The sequence below is a fragment of the Anguilla anguilla genome, chromosome 6, assembly GCF_013347855.1.
Source record: "Anguilla anguilla isolate fAngAng1 chromosome 6, fAngAng1.pri, whole genome shotgun sequence".
NCBI lineage: Eukaryota > Metazoa > Chordata > Actinopteri > Anguilliformes > Anguillidae > Anguilla > Anguilla anguilla.
Genome location: NC_049206.1, coordinates 7,913,567 through 7,926,151, shown reverse-complemented (window position 1 = coordinate 7,926,151; position 12,585 = coordinate 7,913,567). Strand labels below are relative to the sequence as shown.

The 12,585-nt window shown below is 45.0% G+C and overlaps 1 protein-coding gene across 2 annotated transcripts in view; it reads right to left on the bottom strand.

The window, feature by feature from the left end:
- The window catches only part of eif2b3 (eukaryotic translation initiation factor 2B, subunit 3 gamma), a 44,103-nt gene extending 34,950 nt beyond the window's left edge, over positions 1 to 9,153 (bottom strand). Inside the window, exons 1-3 of one of the 2 annotated variants that reach the window (XM_035420173.1) lie at positions 8,839 to 9,153; positions 8,123 to 8,279; positions 3,668 to 3,807 (exon numbers count right to left, since the gene is read on the bottom strand). In XM_035420173.1, the coding sequence (XP_035276064.1) occupies positions 3,668 to 3,807; positions 8,123 to 8,270 (288 nt within the window). In that variant the 5' untranslated portion in view covers positions 8,271 to 8,279; positions 8,839 to 9,153. Of the gene's footprint in view, positions 1 to 3,667; positions 3,808 to 8,122; positions 8,280 to 8,838 lie in introns of those variants that run through there. The other variant, XM_035420174.1, reaches the window with a different exon arrangement.
- Between the last annotated feature and the right edge of the window lie 3,432 nt (positions 9,154 to 12,585).

Sequence of the window (12,585 nt, the reverse complement as noted above, 5' to 3'; positions counted from 1 at the left end):
ATATGTCTATTAAAAAATGTATAAATAGTAATCCGCCAGTCATCTCGGTAAGGAATGTACAGTAAACTGAGCTGAGAGCAGCTGGCGGTCCGAGTTAAGTCATAAAATAAACAGGGCATAAAGGCCGCGGTGGTCTTATTTAGGACAAGCCAGCCAGCCCAACACCTGGCGCGGCTAACTGAGGCTACGCTAGCGCAGTTTCGGCTACGCTAGCGCGGCGGATAGCGGCGGAGGCATGCGCCGGGCAGCTGAACCCGACGCCGCGGCGCTGCCGGTAGCCAGCGGGACGGGCCTGACCCGGTTTTGGCCTTTCTCCCGCGCGTGCTGATCGGGTCAGCCCACCCACAGGCGGTGTTCCGTCTGCCCCCCCACCCCCGCCCCCCAGGCCAGGTGAGACCACCCAGACGGCGGGAGAACGCCGCCGCCCCCGCCGCGCGGTCTCAACACATCATCAGTCACCCCGGCGCTGCCGCGTCCGTGTCCCAGAAAGGACTGGAACACAGCGCCCCGCGCGGGACGGGCGCTGTCACGCGAGCCCCCGCCAGGCGGACATTTTAAACTGCGCGCCCAAATTAATAACACACAACAAAAAGAGCGGTGCGTACACACACACGCAGCTAAATAAAAAATACATTAATAAAGAGTTCTGCGTACACACACACGCAGCTAAATTTAAAATTTATAATAAAAAGAACAGTGAGTACAAACACACACACACACAAACACACTAAATTATTTATTACTAAACTAGAGCTCATGTTATAGGCTAATTAATCTCACAATTGTTTTTTATTTCATCATTCAATGAATTTAATTCTAAACATAAAAAAGATCATCAGAAGAAATGGAAAAAATCTTAAACAAATTTTTGTTGCTTCTAGCCAACACAGCAGGCACAAAAATGCGCTACATATTCTTTCCACCAGCAGACCGAAAGCTTTTTTTCCCTGCGATATGAACAGCAGTCCTGGTAGACAGTTACCCATTTCTGTGAATGAAAGACAAGACGGCTGTTTATCTGAACATCTGAATTCAGACAAGACCAAACAGGTCCCATAAGCGCGCTGATATTCTCATTCTTTCCAGCGTTTCCCACAATTCTAGGTCTTCCTTATCTCCCCCAAACCCCCCCCCCCCCCACCCAACCCAGGTTGCTACAAAGACCTACAAGTTCTAAAAAAGTTTATCCTGGTTTTTTTTTTTTTTTTTTTAAACTGCTAGACAAGTTCTCTTACAGTTCTCCTAACTGTAAGAGGAGCTCCTGAAGGAGTCATTTCCACTTTCCCGTCACATACTCTATTTTGACAGGCACGAAGCACTGCAGACCTGAACGATGGCTTAGCTGCAATGATGGACACTGACAGAAAGGGGGAGCTCTTCCAAAGAAAGGGGGCGAGGAGTTGGGATAAAAGGGAACCAGCCGCACCACGGCCCTGGATGTCTCCTAAATGCATCTCCAGAGCCCGTCCCGGCGAAAAGCGTACCCCATCCCATAAAGGTAATAAATGAGGCAGGGGAAGTGTGGTACTGCTGCGGAAACACGAAGGTTAGAGCAGAGGTTGGATTATAATTCATCTCAATGGGTTCCTGTGCCGGAACAGGCTGCTCTTTGGTCTTTTTATTATTTTTATTTTATTTTATACACTTAGAAATTCTGAATCTATGGAAAGTTTTTTTTTTTTTTTTTTTTTTTTTTTTAATGCCTTGCTCTTTCAGCTTGTGGTAAATAACTTAAAAAACCTTAAATTCTTTTTTTTCCCAGAAAGAAGAGTTCTGGCTGTCGTGGCTACTCTACTGTGAACAGCGAGCTCATTTAAACCCCCCCCCCCCCCCCCCCCCCACTTGATCCCATTTTGCGATGAGACCTGAAAGCGTGCTTCGGGCCCCCAGATAAGGATTTGGAGTACAGTCAGAGGGGCCCCGTCACTCGTCACATACGCGAGCGTTCGTGCACCGGGAGGCTCTGCAGATCAATGCGTCTAATCTGCCCGGCTGCGCTAGATTAGAAATAAAGACAGCCCGCAAGCCTGCAAGCCGCGGCAGGCCCTCCCAGAGCCGCCGCGCTCAGCCTCCGACAAAAGCGCCACAAACGCGTGTTTGTTTCCGTGAATTTCACGTGATTTTTTTTGTTTAAACGCCAAAAAAAACAAAAAAATGTCGACGTGCGGAATACCCATCTTTAAATTTCTTAGTTTGAAGTTCTTGACGTTACGCAGTATTCGTTGCTTTTAAAAGCACAAAATTCTGCACTGTTAAGAACTGCTGCTCTCAACAACGAAATGGTGAGATTTTCAGGCAATTGTGGAGATTTTCACCAATTATCCACTTGCAGTTGTATAAAAACGTTCGCATAAATGTTTGCAGTAATACAGACAGGCAGATCCTAAGACAGCTCAACATGGTGGGGTGGGGGAGACATAGGGGGGAAGAGGCGAATCAGAGGTTCCTGTCTTCCCCCCCCCATCCCGAATGGGTGTCCCACACCCGTTTTTCGGCACGGCTGCTTCTTGGACAGTGCCGGGGCCCTCTGTGACATCATGTGTTTGGAGAGTCGGGGGGTGGGTGAGGGGGGAGAGGAGGAGGAGGGAGGGAGGGAGGGGGGCAGGGGCGGGGGGCGGGCTTTCAGCAGGTGAAATGAGGCGCTTCGTGCAGCCGGGCCAGGAGCTCACGGATCAGTGCTCGCCCAGCGGCACACAGGATCCGCGCCTTCAGCCCCGCTGACCTCGGCCTGTCCGCACCGCGTCCAGGTGAAACCCGGCCCGCCTCTCCTCTGTAGGCCCATTCAGGGGGCCGTCGGGCGCCCCCCCCCGCCGCCGCCCCAGCGCAAACACTGACGCTCTGTGAGAGGAGCCCCCAGCTGGGACTGCGCCACACTTTTATGAGGGGGGGGGGGGGATGGGGGGGCTTGCCCTTCTGAGATCTTGTCCGTCTTTCATCTACATTTTTAAAAAACGCCGTGACCCGCCATGCTTAAGGCTGATTTTGCGGCCCTGGCTGCCCGTGAAATAAGACCTTACATGCTAAGGCTCAGAAAGACTGTCTGTTCAGTTCAGACAAGAGTGAATTTGCACTCTGTGTGCATTAAGTTGGCAGAAAATTACATTGCTAATTAATGCGGTGTCAAATTAAAAGCTCTGCGTTATCTTACAATGGAATTCTAGGAAGGAAAATGTGGTTTTAGGCACACATGGTGTCACATGGTGACTCACAGGAAAGGGCGCTGCAGCCAACAAACTTTGATTGCTGAGTTAATACGGAAAACCACAAGTGTTTAGACATATCTGGCGTAAGTCATACATATACAAAAGGCTTTGCTTCCAGACACTTTATCGACACACCTCTGAATTTATTGAACCGTCGAGCACTTGGCACGTAGACTGTGAACTTGTCCTCCTCTGGAACAGGCACTTTCCCCAACTGCGACTTGGGAGGCCTTCACATTACATCACGAGCATTTAGCAGAGTGACTTAAACAGGTTTCTAAATTTTTTTTTTTAACACCCAGTTGGATGTACTGTAGCAATGCAGGTCAAGTACCTTGCTCAAGGGTACAACAGCGGTGTCCTACCCGGGAATCAAACCGCCAACTTTTCGGTTAAAAGTCCAGTTCTTTAACCATTACACTACACTGCTGCCCGTGCCTCACGCCTGACCCCTCACCCCTCACCTTGATCTTCTGCTGGATGTGCCTGAGGGCGTCGGCTGTGCCCATGTCGGCCTCGTCCTGGATGCACACCACGTCCAGCTTCATCTTCGTGTCCAGGTTCAGAAGCTTCTGGACCTCCTTGGTCGTGATGACGATGACCTCTGCAGGGGGCAGAAAACATGGGCGGGTTGGAGAGTAAAGGCTTGGCTAGGCAACGGCATCCGCAGTTCGCTAACACATTCAACAAGCGGCTTGGATTTTATTTAGCAGTGGACTTCCTACTTCCTAGGCAGGCTCGGGGGCCTGAAAACAACCCGCAGCCTACACATGGAGAAGGGTGCAATTCTGTATTACCACACAAAAGGTAGACGCCATTTCAAATGACTTCCAGTCGATTATCTTAACGGCTAAAATGATTCATAATTTTCCAGGGCAACAAAAGGTATAACCGAGTGCCGATCAAATATGACCTACTGTGAAGGTTCCAGGGTGGCTACAACTGAATTTCGACCAACGGGCATTCCAAATGGGCCTCTGACAGAGGCTCTGTGCGACCTAACATGATCAAGGTAAAAAAAAAAAAACCCATTCCGTGGCATTCAGCTCCATTTAACCGTACTGAAAGGTGCACAAAGCTGATGAACATCAGCAAACAAAAAGGGCAAGAGCTCTTCTGAAGACCTGGAGCCCGAAGAACAAGACAAAGGTGAGCGCAAGAAAAAACAAGCCGTTCGAGCCAGGAAGATGGGCTTCAATAGCACAGACTGATGGCGAATGAATGACTAACCGCCTGTGGTCTGTCTGTCAGACAGATGTCTGCGTATTTACACTGGAGATACGACGTTGAGCAAGACGCTTTCAATACGTCCTTTGTGCTTCTCAAAGCACCTTTGCAAATCCACTCCGCTGAACAAAGGGCGACGCGCCGCGATTCGGCTTCACGCTATAAGCGGAGAGGCCAAGTTTCTTACTCGGTCGTGCTTCGTCTTGCGAAAGCAAACTGCGGGGCTTACTGGCGGCGCGACGCAAACACGGCCACGGAACGAAGGCGCTTGCGGCTGCCCGGGCAGAAGCCCGCTCTAAATCGACCGGCGAAAAACCGGCGGGCCTTTGCGCAGCACATGTGTGAAAAGCCTTCTGGATTTGGGTCTCATGCATAACTGCTTTCAAACCCGCTTTGGAGCTAGACCTCAGCGCCAGATCCGTACGATGGCAGCATCTTTGTTCCAACTCAGCACTCGACCATCCTTGATTAAACCTGTCTAAACGGGCACCGGAGCTCCCGCTGTTGAACACCTCACAGATGCCAAGCGGGTTTTCAGAAACACTCGGCCTACATCTCTGGATACACACTTTCTGTACAGGGCCAACTAAAAATGTACACATTCCACTTCTGTAGTACCTTGGTATAGCATAGTTGAAGAAGTATTCACATCAACATTGTTATGTACCTAACCAGTCAAGACTAAAAATCCATAATGTTAGTAATCATACTGGAACATAAACCCAAACACATATATTGGATTAGAAAGGAGAACAGGCTTTATAGGGAGTACTTGCAAGAATGCATGCATGTATGTATGTATGTATGTACATATGCATGCATGCATGCATATATGTACTGAATGTTTATGTATTCACATAATGACAAGCTTACAATTCGTCCTGCCTTCAAACGTTGGTTAGAATGTGAGTGGATGATTTCATATTACAAATATTTCTAGGCAACTGACAGCCTGGCAGATTGTTCCCCTTCAGCATTCTGCATACAGAATGTGTTAATGGAGCAAACTATGCTTTTGATTGACTGGAAGGCTTTCACTGAACCAGAAGACTAAGATGTTCCATTAAATACAGTAACATTCAATGAGCTTATCGATGCCAGAGAAAGACCAGATGAAAAAAATCACACTTGTACATTTCAACATGAGCTGATATCGAGTTTGATTGTTTTGGGTCCCAACGCACTTTTCAGGAACAGTGGTGGAACCGGCGCTGGGGTTGGACTCGCGTCCAGCACATATGGTTCTGGTCTCGAGTTCGGAATCTAGCTCAGACAGGGTGGCCTTGACCACAGCGCAGCGTTCCAGGCGGCCGGGCTCGGATTCAGCAATTATGTATGGCTGGGAAACCTTACAGATTTCAGTCGAAGACCCCAGGCAACTGCTGTTCTGCGTGCCACTTCACAACAGGCCTGAGAGTCCTCACATACACCCACCGACCCACGCTACGGTAGTTACCGCCGCAGCGTCTGTCAACGCTCCACAGACCCACTCGCCGCCATTTGAACATCACCGCCCTGCCTGGACGCTCATGCCAAAGGGGAAGATAAGACCTGTAATGGCCGTTCCAGGCCTGGTCTGGTGAATGTGTAGCTTTGACTCCTGGGATGGAGAGGGACGTCCCGTTTTGGACCACCCCTCAGGACAAGGTGGAGGGTCTGGGTCTGCACCACCCCCAACCCCCCAACACACCAACCCCCCCCCCCCCCCCCCCCCCCCCCAACATTCCTCCGACTCATTACCAATCAGGGGTGACTAGATTTTTAAAACTAACTGGTAACTGGAGTCCCCTTAAAGCCATCTAATGACATCACCGTTTCAGCGGGGTTACAGGATAACATTTCCCGCAGTCTCGCTAGCTCCTCCCTCTCGTGAAGGACGACGCATGCTGATCAGCTCAGAAGAGGCCAAGGAGGAGTATAAACAGAAACAAAACTGAACTGCTGACACGCTAACAACACAAATCCATAAATCCGCTGTTATACAAACACTTGCGGTCCTGAGTACATCATTACATTCAAGTTCATCATTTGTATGAAGATAACAGCCATGTGCAACTGTGTATTAAGCAACAATATCAAATATATTCAAAGTTAATTTGCATCCAAGGTAAATATTTAAGATACTCTAGATAAGACACTGAGAACAAGCAATAAATTAACTGGTTTGTAAATAAGAACCTTAACAAGTAAACCGAACATCTTAAGTTCCCTTTTTATCTGACCCGTGTTTTGCAAAGTTATGAAGGGAAGAATATATTAATAATCCATCGCAGTATTAATAATAAAAAGCCCATGTCATTTCCTTGGCATTGTTTTACGTTTGTTCACAACAATGCAGGTTTCACATTTATGTTATTTTATTAATAAACAGCCTACTTACTACACGGGCTGTACCTGAAAAATAATTTGGTTCGGCTCTGTGCCCTTCTTATAATATATATATATTATATTATATATAATGTGAGATGGCGCTGCATCCGATGCCAATTTGTTTCTTTTCCTGACCAACATGTCCATACAGTTTATTTAGCATTATGTAGCCTACCTAGATTCCAGTACCACTTAACGGCATGCATTGGTTAGAAAAACATACAGCTACATACAGCCATAGTATGCTGTCTTACAGTGGTGGACAACTTCACCAAAGCCAAACATCTGGGAAGAGAAAAAAAGTGCATTGCCTGGGAACTAAATTTAACCTAGACAAAAAATTATACACATGAATGAAATAACAGGGCTGTGTGCTGGCGCGATCTTTGCATTGTGATTGACAATATGATTTGATGGTCACAATGTAACCACATAACAAGCGAAATGATAGCTAATACTCATGTTCCAGATTACACTAAAGCTACTGCACGCAGTTAGAAAAACATGCAGTTATGTTGGTCAGGCCAGCAGACATTCAAGTTTTTTTTTTTTTGCTCCCTTCTTTGTTTTTAATATAATTTCGATTTATAAATATGTGTTTACGAAGGATCGACAGAGACTTGAAATGCAATTCACAATTAATTTTCTTATGTGATCAATACAAAACATAACAAATATGCCAAGAATGACTTATCAAGATAGACATAATATATGTACTGCTTTGGACGAAGAGTTACACAGATTATCTGACTTGTAAAACCTGCAGATAGTTTGAGCTATTCAAACGGAACACGATTAACTGTGTTTACATTCTATTGCTTCCCCCCCTTCTTTTTGGCCATATTAGCTTAGTGCAGTGCACATAATCCTATATCTGAGAGTGAATAGAGAGAAAAAGCTATTACTACCATTGCTGCTACTATTATTATTATTATTATTATTAATAGGGGGTGACATAGCTCAGGAGGTAAGAGCGGTCTGGCAGTCGGAGGGTTGCTGGTTCAATCCTCCACCCTGGGCGTGTCGAAGTGTCCCTGAGCAAGACACATAACCCCTAATTGCTCCCAACGAGCTGACTGGTACCTTGCATGACAGCCTTTCACCGTTGGTGTGTGAGTGTGTGTGTGAATGGGTGAATGAGAGGCATCAATTGCAAAGCGCTTTGGATAAAAGTGCTATATAAATGCAGTCCATTTACCATTTAATAATAATAATAATAATAATAAGAATAAATATGAATTTGAGGCATCTGATTTTATGTTGCCAAAAATAATTAATTGTTGTTTTGAATTTGTTGTCGTAGCACGCAGTATTAACGTTACCTTCAAAGCCCACTTTTTCCAGCAAGTTGATGGGATACCAGATGAGAGGCTTGTTCCCGACCGGAAGTAGAGGTTTAGGCATGCTGTAAGTCAGGTCCATCATTCGAGACCCTCCTCCAGCCGCCATCAACACCGCCTGTAACTCCATCTCTCTCTCCTGCGAAAGGGAGCAGTAAATGCACTTACCGGTTCGGGAGATATCACTGCATAATTTCGCTGCGCCTGCGGGCTATGTGGGTCTATAACATTGACAGAGGCCTGTGCGCTAACCCTTTATGGCCCAAGTTATATCGTTAAGTTTACCCCCCCCCAAAGACAACTTATGACGGTAACGAATAAACGTTCTACCGCCTGCATTTATCTCTGGGATATGAAAACGGCAATGAGAAAAAGGCATTCAGACATTGACTTGCTAGTTACCTGACATTGCCATAGACAGTATTATAGCTCAGTAGCAAACAGGAAAACTAGTGCTGTGCTTGTTTTAGCTATATGATTTTCTACAACGCATCTTGAAAGACACTAAAAGTTCAACATGCCACTGTTCTTGTGGTCAAAGTTAGCCGACGTGAGTTTACAGGTGCCTAATCTACACGTGTCCAGTTAGCACTGTATGAATCAATAATGCAGTAGTTGATCTTGTTAGACATGACGATTAAGCACACGCTGAACACGGTCTACTTCAGCAGTAAAAATATTGATTCGGTAAGTCTTACCTGGATGAAGCTATCGCTAGATAGCTAAGCAGCTGATCAGTTGATGCAGATAAATCTCCTCACTGTCAACCCACACTGTTGCAGCTGCCAACAAAACGCATGAACGAGCTGCTAAAACGGCAATCTCTGCGTCTTCAATTTTTGAAAATTAGTTTCCGGTTTCCTTTTCAGCGTACATGCAATGATTATAACTCAACAAATACTTAAGATTTTAGCTGATTTCATTTAGAATTTGAAAGTTATCGATGCAAGCCTAAATAGAACCAAGATGTTGCTAGTTCCGTTGTTTAATACGACCCCGGTGAAACAAACGTGGACGCTATGGTTCCTAGCTGATGATGCAACCTTCATGTAACCGCTGAATCAAACAACCTATCTATTTATATAATCATGCGCAGAATTTTCTTTTATATATATATATATATATATATATATATATATATATATATATATATATATATAATTATACTTATTTTGAGATATATATATCTCAAAATAAGTATAATAATAAAATTATTATTAATAAAATAAGTGTTATATAACACTTTTTGGTGGTTCACTGACATCTTAAATTCCATTCCCATTAGGCAGCTAAAATAATAACTGTCATTTGAGATTACTAATGGTAAATATATATTTTTTTAAATTAACAGCACAATATGATTTATAATAATATTAATATAATGGTCATACTTAACTTTTACTGAAAACAAAGCCATGGTATTTTAATCAGATTTTTAAAAAAAGTTTGTTTGCAAACCTTTATGAGAGCTTAAGTTTGTGTGTATTTATTCACTTAATTATATAATGAAAAGTGTAACACGTTCACACATACACACACACACACATGCAGGCACGCCACACACACACACACACAAATAAAAAAAATAACTTCAGCAGTTCATTGTGTCTTGAACCCTGAAATGGGATCTCGAGGACTCAAATCAATAGTTTCCAGACCCCCGACCTGGGAACATTACCAGCCACCCACCTCCTCGGTTGAGAGACACGACTCAAACCCCAATTCACAGACCTCCGATGTAACAGCAAATTGAACTCTGGGAATGTGGCTCAGCTTTGTTTTCTCTGGAAAGGAGATGAGCTTCGCTGGTAGCTGCCTGCAGAGGAAACCTTGGAAAAACAGGGCAGCCTGGAGAAATCTGCTATAAAAAGAAGAAAAAAAAAGATCCGAAGGCACAGAAAAAAAGGAAAGTGAACACAGACAGAGAGACATGTGCATGACTATGAACTCCTGTCAAGCCTTTAGCTCAACCTTCGCTGTGGTTGCCCGCAAAATTTACATTTACAATGAGTTCACCTAACTGCGATTCACGAAAACAAACTTCCACAACCTTTAGGTCAGTTTGAAAGTCCACTTTTAAGGGCAGCCCATGTGTGTAATGTTTTCTATGAGGAAGACCAGTCGTTAAGACCACCCTGACAGTCATTTATTGAAGACAAAATTTACCTAAAGTAACCATTCATTACAGTCTTATATTTGCTTATGTTGCCTGAACGGAACACTGAGACACAGTCAATGATGTCTCATTATATAATCTTGAACAAACAGCAGCAAAATAAATAACAAATTTGCAACTAAGTGAACAGAGACATTTATTCTTTCTATTTTCAGATAACTCAGAACCAACTCAAATAAAAGTTGTGAAAAATTGTAGACTTCTGTCCAATACATATCCTCCATTTAGTGCTGGTGATCTATACTTTATTTAACTCATAAACTGAAAATGGACAGTTTGTAAAGGCTGATGATATCCTAACATAGGCTTAAACCAGAATGTGTTGTTCTTTTTGCCAGTGAAAGCTACATTATTTTACAAAAAGGTCTGTTAAGCTCTGATTAATTTCCTGCGCACTGTGTTTGTAATTATTTGCTCACAGCTGTAAGTTAGTGGGACACACTGACTGTATTTGGTTTGAGCCAAATTCCATGCTGTAATATATGCGTTTAATCTACCCTAAACTCAAAAACAAGTGCTGATGTTGATATCCCTGCTTACCCTATTCGCAAACGGTCTCGGAGTTCAAAGGCCAGTTTTGACAGGTGAATGCGAGCAAAATGGAAACAGACCAGGTGACTCCCGGGTCAGATCTGCAGATCTTGCGCCGCCCTAAGAGAACCGGTCACCCGGTGCCACCGCGGAGACCGTGATCGGGTTCAATTATGTTGAGCGCCACACATGACATGGGGGCTGGTGCCGCTAATGAGAACATTCCACTGGGAGAGTGAAAACAGCGCACAGATCAAAGCGCCGGACCCCGAGCCCTTTCCTTCACAAGACTCGCGGACTTACCCCCGCGTGAGCCGGCATGAACGCCTATAAGGATCCCGTGCCTCTTTTTTTCTGACTCGCTGACTTTATTTACTGGCTGTTTACTAGGTGGCATCGTCCTGGACGTAATTTTTTTTTTTTTTTTTTTAAACCCCCCAAAAAAAACGGCGATCTGGCTGAAACCAGGACCGCCGTAAACGCTGATGCATGTCACCGGCGCTGTTCGTGCCGCTGTGCCTTGTGTTATTGCTAGATTTTAACAGCCCGTGAGTTTGACATTCCACAAGCAGGCCCATATAACAGGGGTAAACTTGCTGTTTAATGACAGCCTGTTATTGACAGAGTGGATATACAGTAGTGGAAACATCAGGAGGGGGGCAAACAGTTTAGTGTGACGGCATGAAGCAATCTGCCGTGCAAAATCTGTGTTTAAGGATTTACAGGGCTTTGCATTGTCCTTCTATTAAATTAACTGTTCAAATGTGTATTGAAATTTGTGTGTAGAGGACATTTGCTATCATATCAAATACATTTATATAGATTGCATGTAGCTGTAATCACATAAACATTGCCTGCTGTTTGTAAAACTGATTAGAGGTCGGCCTCCAGTACTGAAAGTCTGTGATGAGTATTTTGTTGTGATGTTTAAATGAAATTATGCCATTCACACAGGACATGACCTCATTGCTTTGAGCATGTTTTTCCTACAACTGTTGGAACGGAATTGAAACTCAAAACCTATTGGCCTTTTCGGCAGAAAAGCACATCGTTTTGATTAGATTAGCTAAACAGCCTGCAGTTTTTTAACATCATAATGGGATCAATTTCAGCAAAGGGGGGAAGCAACCCCCAAAATCCAAAATGGCGAGAAACCTGGAAACAAAATTCCCTTCTGCCCACAGTAGGAGGGGGGGGGGGGTGGGGGGGGGGGGAGGGATTCTCTCTGGTGCACAACAATTACATCTATTGAATTACATGTGCAAGACTTCATAACCCATTGCAAATCTACTGAGCCCTGGATCCAAATGCACTGGGCCTGATGGTCTGGCACACAAAGCTCTGCATGTTAAGCATCAACAGGCTGCCCGAGGAATAAAGAATCTCGCAGCACCAGAATGAAAGTGGAGATAGTGAATAGGCCCCTGCTACATAATGCTGCCACAGGCTCGAAGCTCTGCCTTGATTTCCTCCGACTTCCTATTCCTGGCGGTTGCCGTTCTTGTAAATCATTCTCAATTCCCTTAAACAAGCCAGTTGGATTAGGTTGGCTTAGATCATAAACATTCACCGGCCGGACCACCCAGGGAGACAGTCCCGGCTCAGACCGCCGCCTCCCTCTGAGTTTTCGCTGCGGCCGGAGCACAGCGCGCTCAGTGTGGTTTGACATTTTGCGTGCGCTTCCAGGGACAAACGCGGGGTTCCCAGCCGGCTCCGGCGACGGCATCTGCCGCGGAAA